Source organism: Dama dama, chromosome 8, assembly GCF_033118175.1.
Source record: "Dama dama isolate Ldn47 chromosome 8, ASM3311817v1, whole genome shotgun sequence".
Lineage (NCBI taxonomy): Eukaryota > Metazoa > Chordata > Mammalia > Artiodactyla > Cervidae > Dama > Dama dama.
Window position 1 is genome coordinate 38,543,829 of NC_083688.1, and position 15,517 is coordinate 38,559,345.

The 15,517-nt window shown below is 36.0% G+C and overlaps 1 protein-coding gene across 5 annotated transcripts in view; it reads right to left on the reverse strand.

The window, feature by feature from the left end:
- Window positions 1-15,517, reverse strand: part of CREB1 (cAMP responsive element binding protein 1) — a 54,991-nt gene that overhangs the window by 21,466 nt on the left and 18,008 nt on the right. For 2 of the 5 annotated variants that reach the window (XM_061148896.1, XM_061148895.1), the window contains exons 2-5: window positions 14,960-15,081; window positions 8,411-8,557; window positions 7,662-7,703; window positions 1,249-1,349 (exon numbers count right to left, since the gene is read on the reverse strand). In XM_061148896.1, coding sequence (XP_061004879.1) covers window positions 1,249-1,349; window positions 7,662-7,703; window positions 8,411-8,557; window positions 14,960-15,073 — 404 coding nt within the window. In that variant the 5' untranslated portion in view covers window positions 15,074-15,081. The remainder of the gene's footprint in view (window positions 1-1,248; window positions 1,350-7,661; window positions 7,704-8,410; window positions 8,558-14,959; window positions 15,082-15,517) is intronic. The other 3 variants (XM_061148898.1, XM_061148897.1, XM_061148899.1) reach the window with 3 other exon arrangements.

Sequence of the window (15,517 nt, forward strand, 5' to 3'; positions counted from 1 at the left end):
TAAGACAAAAAAAAAAAAGATTTTTTCCCAACATAAAACTCATGTATCATTAAGGTTACAGCTAGGGTTTGCCTAGAACTTATATAGAGAAGCCATGTAGCTTGTTTCTTACTATCAAGTTGAATTTGCTTCAGGATCAAATGTCTTACATAGTAACACTAGATATATTTCAAAGTTAAAAGATAAAACTAGCTATATTTTGAGAATTATGAGTATAAATAAATACAACACATACTTGGTAACACAGAATTCTTAATTCTCAATTTAATGGTATGTCTTTAGGATCCCTAATTTAATTGTGAGGATAGAGAAAAGGGCTAGCTTAGTAGCCAAGAAAATGGAAAAAAAAATTACAACATTCCTTTAAAAAATAGAATATATATATAAATAGAAATAACGTAGGCTAAAGAAGGGAAGAATAAGCTTGAAGTTTATTAAACTATGAATTAAGCTTAAAGATTTGTGGAATTGCTCTTCCTGGAGATATTTAATATGGCTCCAAATTCTATGTAGTACTAAAAACAGTTTTGGTCCATCTTGGAAGCAAGGTATGGATTAGGAAACTTTGTAGTTGAACATAAAACTGCAGTAAGGTGCCCCTAAAATTAGGGAATATCACCAAACATCACCCTAAGCAACTATTAAATTAACAAGCAGTTATCATGCTAAGTACCATGAATAAGAAATATGTTATGAAGTACGTGGTACAGTCTCAGAACTGACTTATAACCAGAAAATGCTATAACCTTATCAAATGTATTTCAATCTTTTAAACAGAAAAGCAGCATGCAGCACAGTCTACAAAAACAGAAGAAAAAAAAAAATCATCAGTCTTTATCCAGGACTGTTCAGAGTAAGGCTTCCCTGGTGGCTCAGATGGTAAAGAATATGCCTGCAATGCAGGAGACCTGGTTCGATCCCTGGGTCAGGAGGATCCCTGGGAAAAGGAAATGGCTATACATTCCAATATTCTTGCCTGGAAAATCCCATGGACAGAGGAGACTGGCGGGCTATAGTCGATGGGGTCATGAAGAGTCAGACACAACATGTTCAGATTAAGAAGTGCTCTTATTCTGTATGACAAGCTTCAACTTATTTGAGAGAAGCAACTCAAGATGAAAAGACATGCTTTGTATGGTCCTGAATCGAGCATCTAATTGGCCTTCTGACATCTCTTCATCTGTAACTACATAGGGGTACTCTTTTATACTTCTGATCCTAAATTCTTTTAACTATTCAATTCCATACCTGTAGGAAGGCCTCCTTGAAAGAATTTCTCTTCGTTTTTGGGAATCGGTTACACTATCCACTGACTCCTGTGAATCTTCACTTTCTGCAATAGTTGAAATCTGAAAATAAAGAAGAACTTTATCATGATAATCAAATTTAGTTCCCATAAAATTTTTATGAATTTTAAGAAAAGATCAAATACAAAAGGGCATGTATCAACGTTATACATGCTTTAGTAGAAAATCAGTTTTTATGGGAGACAATCACACCATCCCTTTCCTCTCCCTTTTTTCCCCATCCTACAGAATTCAGAGAACTTAAAATTTTTTTGTCAAAACCAAACTTTTGTGGTATCCAAATTCAGCCTACTCTCTTTCAGGACTTCTTATAATCAACACTGAATGTATCAGTATCACTTGTCAGTTGTTTACTTACAGTTAGAACAAAACTACCAAATAAAATAAAGTTCTGACATGAAGGAAAGAATAAGTGACTAAATATCTAGCTATCAGTCTACTGATTGTACAAATATTTTCCTTTAACTAATGTGGAAATACTTTTGAGTATATTTACAATGGTACAAATAAGATCAGTGATCTTTCAACCACGTTCCAGATGGCTGTTTCTAGCAATTCTGGAAGAAGTCCTCTGCTACATACAGACATGTTTCAAAGCTGGCAATCCACAATTTTTATTAAGCAAAACTTCAAGGTAAGGAACTGTGTATTTCTGGAAAGTATGCTTGGATTGAGAAGGAACAAAGGTAAAGTGAATACAGATTTTATGTGGGATAATAGTAACAGCAACTAGCATTTACTGAGAACTTACTATGTGGCAGATGCTATGTTAAAGCACATACATATATTACATTACTCAGTACTCACTAAAATACACTAACTTTAGGTGCTAGATAAGTACCATTAATATGTCCAATTTATAGATGGAATAACTGAGGCACAAAGAATTTAAGTAAATCACCCAAGTCACAAAGCTATGAGGTAGTGAAGCCATTGTCAACACTTGACACCTCAAATTTAGACGTCCATACTAGCATCAAAATCCTGCTGGTTCCAATCTCAAACCAATTTTGTCAGAAGCAGCAACCCAGAAGCATTTTCAGACCATTTTTAGACTAGAACTTTAGTCATTTAGGTAAGCTAGTCTGTCAGATTTACACTGCCAACTTTCCCTAGGCTAAACAGCAGGAGCCTCCTGCTCTCTCCTAACCTAGGTGAGCATGCTGCTGTCGGAGTGAGAATTAAATTTAACCAAGGCAAAAGGGTGTATGTGGGATAGCGCCTTATCAAAATTTATGGCAAAGGCAGTAAGAACGAACACATTTAAGAGAAACTTGAGAAATCAAGTACGTGGTCCGAGCCTAAGGGTTCTGGAGAGCAGGCAGTTGTATTCAGAGGGCTTTGTGATACACACTCACTTTAAAATGAAGTCTGTTTAATCTAGTAATGTTTCACAAAATAGATCTACAATAAAGTAATGTATGTGCCCCTTAAAACATTTTAAAGTAAACCAAGTATAGTCCTATAGACCTCTGATTCATGGTAGAGTAACAACACTATAGTTACTGCCAAAGGCGCACCCAGAACACTTCCCCACTCATCTGTAGCTGCTGTTATCTAGCTCACTCAGTAGAGTCTCTACACAGACCTTCTCAAAGATGTAGAGCTGATGAGGAGCTGTAAAAAGGCCTTAGCAGAGAATCAGAATTTCAAGGGATAACAAGATTGAACTCAAAGTGAATAACCTGACAAATGTTTACCCTCATTAATGTTTTTCAGGACCTTAGTTTCTCTATCATTCTGTCTTTTTTTGCTTAACTCTCATTCTTACAACCTTCTTTCAAGGATAATGACTTAAGCACACTCTTCCAAGTTGGAAGTCATTAAAATGACAATTTTACAACATGCTACATAAACCACCCATAGGACAATTTTGAAATGAAACAAATTAACATTGCTTTTTAAATATATAGCCTTTAATTTTTTCCCCCAAACTCAATGCATCTATTGCTCCCAGTAAAACAAAGTCTCCCATTCCTCTTACCTGAAACAATTTGTCAATTCACACAAAAGGAACTAACTTATACTCTACGACTGCAATTTAAAAAAAAAACTGAAGTATGACTGCTGTCAATCTAATTTATAGGTATACAGAATAGTGAGTCACAATTTTTAAAGGCTATATTCCATTTACAGTTATAAATATTGGCTATATTCCCTGTGTTGCACAATAAATTCTTATAGCTTATTTTATACATAATAGTTTGTACCTCTTAGTCCCCTACTCCTATATTGCCGCTTTCCTCATCCCTATTCCCACAGGTAACCACTAATTTGTTCTCTGTATCTGTGAAATCTGTTTCTTTTTTAATATATTCACTAGTTTGTTGTATTTTTAAGATTCCATATATAAGTGACATGTACTGCCATTTTTTAAATGTAAAAGGAATTCAGAACTATTAAATACTACTTAACGAATGTAGTATTTCCTCTTTGGTGGAACACTATCCAGACAGAACTTAGAATTATGAATATGAAGCCAATTCCTATGGACTATCTACCAAAAACCAAACCACCCCCCAACCCCCAACACCATACCCCACCAAACCAAAACCAAACAAAAAACCAAAACCCCCCAAACCACTAAACCCTCATTTCTAAGACCATTAAAATCCTTTTTAATAATAACAGTTCAACACATATTTAATAGGTTATTAAAAATAACATGAAAAACTATATCCCACTTGTAAGTATCAAAGACTACCATCACATTCCAATTGCAGAGCCCCTTCCTCTGGTCTCCACCTCCTGCCACCTCTATTATTAATCCCTTCCTGAATTCCTTAAATAGGACTTTAATCATGGCCACTTATAGGTCAAGAAATTTTTAAAAAGCCAAACCCATCACTGAACCTGTGAAGTTTTAGATCTGTATTTCTCAATATTCTTTTTATTTGTTAAAACAAAGTTTGTTAAAAACTCATACCTCCTGTTTATAAGAAGGAAAAAACTCCCTATTTTGATGTTATTTGAAATGTCAAAATAAAATATATGGTGACTAGCACAAAATTTTAAAAATGGTTGTATTAGATGTTTTCTCAAACTATACATGGTCCTCTGAAAACTTGAGCACTTTCCTGGAGTACAGTTCAGGCTCAGGTTTAGGTATAGTTGTTTATTCACTGGATCAAGGAGTTTAACAAAAGTCTAGAGCAATACTCTCCAAACTGTTTTGATCTGCAGATCTCCCTTATAAATAAAAAAAATTTGACATAAACACATACATTTATTTGCAAGTTTTAAGTGTTATCTGTATCATAAAACAAATTAATTTTTAGAAAGTCAGGATAAGTATTAAAATACATCTGTAAATTTCTTAATATTTCATAGCAACAAGAGTGATGTACTTTAATGAGGTTCATTAAGAAACCATTTACTATTTTATAACAGTGACTCAAAAATCTGATTCTAAGCCTGGACTTTCTGAAATGTGATCTGACACCTGCAACTGCTGAAAAAAGCTCATGACATGTGGATACAGGAGTAAGTGCTGTGTGGCCAGGCTTACTAAGTAAAACAATCTTTTTTTTTTTTTTTCCACTTTCATCTATCAATTGCACAAACTTTTGATGAGATTTACTAGTATATTTTCATCTCCCTGACTCTTAGTCAGTTATTACATGCTAATACAAGCTTTTATATTTTAACAAATAAGTTCAACACCTACTGAAACTCTGGAACACTTCTGAACAGTTTGGAAAACTCTATTTCCAGAGTTTTAAAAGTATATATATTTGATTTTCTAGGTGACAAATTTATACTGTTTTCAGTTAAAAAACAGTATGGGAACATTTCCAAACTTCTATATTCAAAATATTCTGTCCAAAGCACAATTTCCTTTTAAAATGCAGGTATTCTCTCATACATTGTTAAAATGTCACCTTCTCTCAGAAAGGATAGTTGAAAATAATTTCTTTTTTTCAAAAATGTCTGTTACTTAACATATCCTTTATAGGTCATCTCTTGCTTGCCATCATTACAAAGATCAGCAACTTGGAACACTTGTCTTATGTAAAAACAAACAAATAACATCCTTATGTTTGTTCAGCAACTCAAATATTTGCTATATGATAACTATTGGATATCTTGCACAAAAGATTTTTATTGTTGTTCCCATCACACTATAAAGTATTGTAAAGGCTGTATCAAAAATTTCAGTACCAACCACAATCCCTCTTGCTCACTCTAATCAGGCCATGTTGTGTTGCTATTCTCTGGTATGTAAAGCATACTCTCACTTTTGGGCATTTGGACTTGCTTTTATTTGTATGGCTTAGCCTCCTTCACTGCTTTCTAGTTTGCTGCTGTTTGTGTTCCCTGACCACTCTACATAAAATAAAATACCCTTCCCTCCACATCATTCTCTATCCCTTTCCCCTGCTTTATCTTCCCAGCACTTATCCTCACCTGACATATTTTATTTTTTCATTGTCTCTCTTCGCTCAAATGTGATCTTCATGAGAATAGAGAAGTATTATTTGCTCACTGCTGTCTTTCACAGCACCTAGAACAGTGACTGGCACATAGCATGTGATCAATAAAAATTCGTTGAAGGAATGAATGTAATAATTTAAGGTAACATAATCCATAAATCCTATGAAATGTTTTAACTGCATTGTATTAAAAATGCATCCAAAATTAACAAATGAAAAGTGAGGATGATACTGTTAACTTCTATACATTTGTGTGACTCCCAGTATTTTTGTGGGAATATATATATAATATATATATATAATCTGTGAGATCTGACTTACACGTATACATAAGGGGTAAGTTAGGGCACTGATGAATATGAAATATTAGTAAAGCTTAGCTTCTAATCCTCTGAGATGAAAAAAGATAAATAGAAATCTTAATATCTTATTCTCACATCAAGAGAAATGCACCTTATATATTTCAGAAATGCTGCTCTAGGATACTAATATTCTTCCATCAAGAGTTTGAGGAATCAGTTCTCCCCCTGTTTGATCACCTCTTCTGTTATAAACCATTCTCTAATGATTAACTCTAATCACTGTTAACCAGCTGAAATGACCACTGAAGTTTAATAGCTTCTCCATGGTTTAGGGCCTTTAAAATAAAAATACCATTTGTGTTTCTATTTGTAGAATTCAGGTTTCTAATTATAAGCACAGCTCACACATTTCTACAAGTTAATGGTCATTATTATTACTCTTACCACAAAGTAAAGGTTAAAATTAAGAATACAATCAACAATTAAACATCATTTATTTAAAACCAATGTTTATAATGTTAGCAAATTTTGTGGTAATTTTTGTGTGTTCTTTATAGAAAGACCTCCTACTGTAAGTGAAAAAGAAAAAGTAAAGGTTAATGTGAGATCTGGAATCTAGGTCTCCTGACTAGGAGGTCAGGTTCTTTCCACTATCATCAAGAGGAAGGTACGAGCAGGGAATTAGTAATGGCATACATCATATGAACAACAGTTAGGCAGCATTCAATGAAATAAAAACTGAGATAAAAGATAGGAGACTACTGTTCAGTCAGTGTGGTTCTATAGAAATATCAAATTCTTCAGTCTTTACCTGGACTATACCATCTATTTAGTAACAACAAATTCCTTTTCAATATTATAACTTGATGATTTTACTTATATAAACACATTCATTCTTCTTTCTCCCTCTAGCCCTGCCCTAAATGTCCAAGCAGACGAAAAGCGCAGAGATCAAATGAAGCTGAGGTGGAGTTAACATCTAGTATATCCTTTGATGACATTAACAGAAGACAAGGGACTTCTCCCCTCTGCAAGTATCAATCAATCTGGCTACTGTACTCAAGGGAAAAAGAGAGAAAACAGCTCTCACCCACAAGATGACGACATGGATGGTGAAGAGGAAACAAAGCAACGCCAATTACAGATGGCTGAGGAAACACAGGCATTTACTTGGTCTGCACGTTTTTTTTAATGGGAAGGATGTGGGAGATAGGGAAAAGGAAGCAGTCCAATAGGAAAAGGAGTTAAGTTTGCTTAACTTGTTTCTGAGGACAGAATTGGGACCACTAGGTAACACTTTTAGAAAGGTATTCTGGTTCACCTCAGGGAAGAATATTTTAGTAATTATCCCTGATTATAAACTGGTTACCTCTGGAGATTGCCTCCTTTCTCTGAAAGAGTTGAAGTAATGACAGACTGCCATTTGGAGGAGGGGAGAAGGATGTAGATAGGGAAACTAAGTAATAGATTAAGGGCTGGATAGGTAACAAGTTTGGCCTAGACCTAGAAGATATCTAAGATTTTTATTCAAACCTTGAGATCCATGTTTAGAGAGAAGGGAAAAAGATATAAAGAATAATTTCTCACCTTCCTTTCTAAAAATAGGACCTAGGACTCACCTGAGTTCCGGAGAAAAGTCTTTTTAAGTCCTTACAGGAAGACTGTGAAGCAAAAAATATGAAATGGGAGGCTGGGGTTATGGCCTACTTGAATGAACGTTCAAGTCTTTCTTTTTTTCCTTCCCCAATAAGCTCATTGCAAAGATGTATACTGCCCTAGGTTCTCTACAGTTAAGTAGAGGTTTACATGCCTTTATTCCCCTTGGATCCAAATTAAAGGAACAATCTCTTCAAAGAATAAGATAACATGCATGGAAAAATCCCTGATTCTTAAGGTACACTTTCTGAAGGTATCATTTTGAAGTTGTATATACTCTAACTTAAGACTCCTAAACATACTTGTTTTTCTTTAAATTCAAATAATACCTCAGGTAAGGTTATTAATTTTTGACAAGGGTTATTTTTTCCAACAGCATGTTTAGAAAATAATTACAAAGTTATTATTTTGCATCTTATTTCCCTGAGGTACCCTTATAGTTTCTCCCAACATTTCCACTTTATCCCATATAGTTTATGATTTTCCCCATCAATTCTTTTTTCCTCCAGTTTACGAAACAGTTTTTTATTATGTCTGTTCTGTGTATATATGTTCCTATACTTAAGGTGACTATACAGATGCAGCATATTCCATAATTACTATAAAATAAAACTCTAAACTAGACATGTTCCTATTTTCATAATGAAAGGAAGAGAAATATGGCTATAAACGACAGTTATGAAAGTAGATGCAGAACTTTTCATACACATACCTGAACTGTCTGGACTTGTGGAGACTGAATAACTGATGGCTGGGCCGCCTGAATAACTCCATGGACTTGCACTGTCTGCCCGTTGGGCAGCTGCACTAAAGTTACGGTGGGAGCAGATGATGTTGCGTGAGCTGCTGGCATAGATACCTATGGTGTTGAACATGGAAACAAATTACCATCACAGATGCCTCCTTGGGAGTATTCATGTTTAATATGAAGCAACTTTCTAGCAGCAAAAGGATGACCCTTCTGCAAGGCTAAGTATTCCAATGGTGTGAAAGGAACTAACATTAAACTTAATATTCTTTTTGGAAATAAAAAAAAAAAACACACTACAAATACTTCCCATGCCCCCCACCTTTAAACTCCCCCCAAATGACAAAAATCAAAAATTTTTTTTGTTTTTTGTTTTTTTGCTTTAATGTAATATCAAAATATGTAACACAGACTTTTTATGAACACTAAATACCACTTTATTTGTATGGTGCTTTACATTTTCCCACCTGCTTTCATATTCAATTTCTCATTTGCTCTTTGAAGAAATCAGACTGGGTTAGAGTAAGAGTTATCCCCATATTCTCTCCCCACTGAGAGACAGAAACATGAAGTGCTCAAAGAGATTAAGCAACTTACCCAAGGTCAAGAGATAAGCTAGCTTTGAAGGAATGTAAAATTCTTCAGAGTATCATGTGTTAAATTAAGCCATGTTATAAAGAATAATTGTTCCCAAACTTGGGCGAAGCTTAGCTACTAAGTCTAAAACAAATACACATCTTACAGTATAAAGCATATTTTTCTCTTATAAACTTATTACAAGTATGCCTTTCATTCATGAGGAAGTACAAACTGAAAATTTCTATCCCCTTGCAGCACTTAACTGGTAATAGTTGATATTTTAAGGATTTATCTTCCTCTTGGGGCAGAATTGAGAGAATTTGAGAAACCAGTTTTCTCCTAGGCACAAAGAAGGCAATTTTAATAAGTCAACACCCAGGTTAAAAGGGCTCTTAAGTCATACATATCTATCAAATACTATAGTATTTATGGTTCCTGAGCTTGAATGTGTTTGGGGGTAGCAATTTTATTTGTCCATTTGGTAAACAGTTAAATGGGGAATTTAATGAAGGTCATGTGATCATACTCTTTCCTTGAATTGCAAGGAGATCAAACTAGTTAGTCCTAAAGGAGATCAGTTCTGAATATTCATTGGAAGGACTGACGCTGAAGCTGAAGCACCAATACTTCGGCCACCCGATGTGAAGGGCTGACTCATTGGAAAAGACCCTGATGCTGGGAAAGATGGAAGGTAGGAGGAGAAGGGGACAACAGAGGATGAGATGGTTGGATGACATCACCGACTCAATAGACATGCCTTTGAGCAAGCTCCGGGAGTTGGTGATGGACAGGGAGGCCTGGTGTGCTACAGTCCATGAGGTCGACTCAGTCCATGAGTCATTCAACTGAGTGACTTAACTCAACTACTGGGGATATGTGTGCCAGAACAACACTAGAACTGAAACTACAGAAATGAGAAAGACATAGGTTTCTGCCCTTAAAAGAAATTACTGAGGCATGTGTATGAAGGAATGGGGAAAAGACCACAAATAAATATACTTCAATAAAGTAATGAAGCCTGCAAAGAGAACAATGGACACAGTGAGGAGAGTCACCCTGCCCAAAGCAGGAGGAGGGGAGGCCGCCAGGGAAGGATGTGAGTGTGAAACAAAGCATGTGAGTTAAAAAAAAAAAAAAGAACGAGAAAGGTATGTTCTTATGAATTGCAGAGGGGAGGCACAGAGCTTCACACAGAGGGTGACACTGGCAAAAGCAAAGAGAAACAGCAATGTCTGTATGTGGTAGACAGGGATGACCAGCAGTTAGTACTACTATATAAAAGTGTGTTACTATAGGAAGTAGGAAGTGTGGAGAGATGGAATAACAGGCAGGGGCCAGATGGGCTAGTCATGAAATCTTATACAAGTTACATTCAAGAATCTGCATTTTATTGTGAGATTGGAAAAAACACTGAAGGGCTTTTGAACTCCTGAATATCATAGTGAGGCTTGCATTTTAGACAGGTCACTTTACTTTAATGGTAGTGTGAAAGATACTTATTTCAGAGGAAGAAAAAAGTAGAGGTGAGACCACCTGAGAAAGTCTATATATAGTAATAAAAGTGAAGGTCAGCAATTAGGCACTAGTTGTATTAGGGATGGAAATAATATAAGTGACTTAATGAAAATTCAGGAGGCAGACCAGAAAGGGATTTATGAATGACTGATGGAAGGAAGCGAGAGAGAAATCAAAGATGACCCACGTAGTTCACATGTGGGTGGAAATGGGTGACCTGTGCCAAACAGAGAACACAAACAGCAGCTTATAGGCGGAAGCAGCTGGGGCAGCGGTGGAAAACGATGGAACGGATGTGACGTCTGAATCTGCAGAGCTGTCTACAAGGCAGTTAGATGTCTGACTACAAAGCTTGGGGGAAAGATACCTACTAAAGGCAGAGGCTAAAGTCACGAGCTTCCCCTTCGGACAGTGAGGAAGTCCTTCCTTATCAATCGTTTTTTGGCCACTATAAATCTTACTTAGTTTTACTTGGTTCTCAAAATGTGGCCCACAGATTACCTCCAATGGAGTTACATAGGGTACCTGTTTATAAAGTCAGAACCTCTGATGGACCCAAGGACATGTTCCCCGACACCAAGGTTGGAGAACCAAAACTGTAAATTACTCAGAATATCTTGTATCAATGGAAAGCTCTTCTAATATTTGAAACAATTAGTATGTCCTCTTCTCTGAGTATTCTATAAGGTAAATATAACAAGCTAACCTAACAAATAATCCTCTTTCTATGCTAATCATTCCACATAATGGTTCCTCTCACTGAAAATTTAGAAAATTCAGATACACCAATATACAAAAAAATCACTTATATTCCTACCACTCAGAGCTAATCACTTAATATTTTTGCGGTAGATCCATGTGTTTTTAAAGATGCATATATACACTCAATTTTTATAGCACTATTACAGAATCTTTCAAACCCATTCTAAATATCTCTTCATACCATTAATAGTACTTTAATGGTTTTAATGACTGTATAATGGTAAAAATTACATAATTTAATAAATTCCTTATTACTATTTAGGTTCTCAAATTTGCCTGTTACAAGAAAGCTAATTTACAACAATATTGCCAACAATCACCCTTTCACCCAGCTCTTTACTTAAAACCCTCCATAAAAATTAACATTCTCATAGTCAAAACCAACATGTTTTTTCCACTTTAAAAGAAATACTTGTAAATTCCAAATCTTAAGACATTTCATTATTATTTTAGATTGATTTTCCTACTTCATTAGTTAGGCTGAATTTGTTTTTTTTTTTTACGTTCAATGGTCAAATCACAATGGTCTTGACAATTTTATTATGAATGTCTAGTTTACTACTAGACAACAAAAATAGGTATCAGAATTCTGAGAAATTATGTCAAAATGTATGTGTTAAGGACTTGGATGAGCAAGTGAAAAAAAAACAAAAAAACCCTCTGTAATTAGGTATTAAAAGAACAACAACAAAATTTACAAAAGTGAACAGACATTACTTCTCCTAAAACTCAAGTATCATGTCATTCCACTTATCAATGATTATATGCTAACTGAACATGTACATATAATTTTGTTCCTTCCCGAATTTCCAACTAAGCTTCATGAAACTGATTTTGTTTTTATAGGCATAATCACACCAGCAGAGAAGAATGGGAAAGGAAGTAACAGTAAGAGTTTTGGAGGCTGGAAACAGGTGGGTGAAAGGTAAGGAACTTGGAAGACCTCAGAAGGCCAACTCATGAGGCGGAGGCAGGGACAGCGTGATTCATGCCACAAGGTCCTTAAGAGGCTCAGAATCTAAAGCACCCTAGAAGGAAGAGGGAAAGGAGGGGCTGAAGGTAAGGAAGGCTGACTGAAGGCTCTTTGAAAAGCAAGTAGATCCCCTCCTCACTCTGTGAATGGACACTAATCTCCCCTACGAGGACAGAAAAACGTTGGTTTATTTTCTGATAGAGGGTTTCTTGACTGACACCAGGCATTGCTGAGGTGAGGTACTCAACTCCAGTCTCCTTCCGTTGGTTGGCTCACAGGTCTTTACTTATATGCAGGAGATAGTAAAGCTTTTCTCTGGGGAACCTGACCAACAAACACGAAGTTAAGAAGAAAGACTTAACGACACTGGGATGCTACCCTATCATGAAGCTCACAACTCACAGACGTCAGGCCCCAAACATATACACACAACATCCAACATAGGTTTTTGGTCACCTACTTTTAAATGTAGGCCAACAACCACAAGTTATCAAATATCTGAGGAAAGCTTCTAATATGAAAGGTGGTGACCAAAAAAAGAGAAGAGGAAAACTGTATACAGAAGAAAATCTATGTAGAGAGGAGAAAACTTAATATTATCAGAGACAGAGAAAATACTGCCTGCATGAAACTTTAAAAAAAAAAAGTCAAAATGTTTGTTGCTCAGTCATGTCTGACTCTGTGATCCCATGAACTGTAGCCCACCAGGCTCCTCTGTCCATGGAATTCTCCAGGCAAGAATACTGGAGTGGGTAGCCATTTCCTTCTCCTGGGTATCTTCCCAACCCAAGGACTGAACCGAGTCTCCTGCATTGCAGGCAGATTCTTTACTGTCTGAGCCACCAGGGAAGCATAAAACAAACAGGATACTATTAAAATACAGAAGGACTGTTCAGAAACAAAAGGAACTCTTGGAAACATGATAGGAGAAATAAAAAAACCGACAGATGGGGTGAAATGTGAAGCTGAAGAAATCTCTGAGGGCAGACTGAAAACAGGAGAGAAAAGATGAGAAAATTAGAGAAACAGTCCTCAAGGTAGTAACATCTGGATCACAAGAATTCAAGAGATAAAAGGGAAAGAAGAGGGAGAGAAAAAATCATCAACCAAATAACTTAAGGAAATTGCCCAGAAGTGAAGACCCGAGTTTCCACTAAAAAAAAAAAAAAAGGCCCACTGAACACTGCACAACGGATGGTAACGATTCAAGGCCTTGATAATGAGATGGTGAAGCACTGTGAACAGAGATTTTTACAAGATAACAAGAGACAGAAAGTAAGAAATAGGTTTAGTCTTTTGAAACATAAATACTAAAAATTGAGTGTGCCTTAAAAATTTGAAAAACATTTTCTTTACCAAGAATTCTTTACCCAGTCAACCTTGCTCAAGGAACCACTGGGAACAAAATTCCACAAGAGAAAGACAGTAGGAAGGCAACCTCCAGAATGACGTTACACAGCAGACGTGGCGGACACCCAGACCAGAAGAATGGTGTCCCGAGAGATAGGTATGTTGAGGATTGTCATCACCAAGACCCCTGCTGTTACTGTAACTTCTTTTTACCAGAGGGCTGAGTGCTTGGATGAGTCCCGATTCATATCTGCCCACACTTGCCCTGACATGTACTGATGAGGCACTGATGCTTTCACCTTTGTTCCTGCACCTGCTTCATCTTGAGTACGTTTACTTCATCCCTAGATATATTCTGCTTTGCCTTACTCCTCAGGGCTGGAGGTGGGCCCTGGTGATCTTAGGAGAAAACACAAAACATCCCACTGCTCTGACTACCAGAAGACCTAGTATTTGGCCCTGGTATTCCTGCTAGAGACCTAGTATTTGACCCGCATTTTAGCTCAGTATGGTGACCATATGTGATTAGTCCTCCATTTCCCAAGATCCATTCTTGCTCATGACTCCTGTAGGAGAGCTTTTAAACTCTCTGGGAAGCAGAAGCTCCACGTCCCAGCGCCTCAGCTAGGATTATTTTCTCTTGGGAGCTTTCATCTGAAAGAGGCAACATCCCACTCTTCTTACCTAGCAGGTTATTTGTTTGCTATTTGGTGTTTAGATTAACCACTTTTCTCACTCATATATAACATAATGCCAATAAATGTTAATAAAACATTTGAGGAAAAATACGTAAGAACAAAAAATAAAGATGAGAATATAACCTTAGAATGTTTAAGACAAAGACAAAATGAAAGAACTATGAATCATACTTTAAGAAATACAAGGACAAAAACTATCATCCTTGATATTGGTATTTACTTGTGTGTCAGTTTATTTGTTTATTCTATCTTTTTCATTTAAGCACATGTAAATTTAGCTTTTAAGATTATGTGTCCACATGCCCCCAAATAAATCTATATGATATGAAAAAAAAAACAACCCAGTTATCATATTAGGTTTTATTCAAGAGACCATCTACCCATCAGTTTAAATGTAATTATCCTGAATCATGTCACTACTACAAATAATGTGTTAGTATTTAACAATACATTTTTCTATGTTACTGAATACTGTCAATTCTAAAATTAGGCTGATACTAAATAAATAGGAATTTTGATATTCTAAGAATGTTACCACTCATTCTATGTATATATCTAATAAAAACTAAGTTCTCTTGTATTTAAAACGTATTCCTCTTAGAAGAGACAACTTGGAATCTCTCCATGTTTTTATACCTGGGCTAATGTGGCAATCTGTGGCTGGGCTTGAACTGTCATTTGCTGGCTTTCAGCTTCTGTTACAGCTGCATCTCCACTCTGCTGGTTCTCTGCTCCAGATTCCATGGTCATTTAGTTACCTACAATAATATGGAAGAGTGTTACAAGCACTACAGTGCTTTGTGTTTTTGTGGTTTTAAAGGCAATTTTCAAGTTATAAAAAGGTATATGTGTTGGTTAGGTTAGCAGATGCACTCAGAAATCTAGTTTAGCTACAATGTAGTTGGATTATTGTCAGATTTGTCCAAATATGCTGAGCTGTAAAAGTACTAGTTTTTTCAAAAAAAGAAAAAAGCTTTTTTCTTTTACTTCCCAATATTACTCCATCTGTTATAGAAGATGGGATTCCCCTCTTCCATGAATCTGTCCTGATAAGGAGAAGAAGGGCAGCAGCAAAGTTTTAATTTTTTAAAAATGTATCAATCAGGTAAGGAGGGAGGGCAGAGAGCAGAAGTGAGCTGATAATAGGGTCTATGAGATACCGGCTTCAAGGTACCTCCTATAAAGGTATTCCCT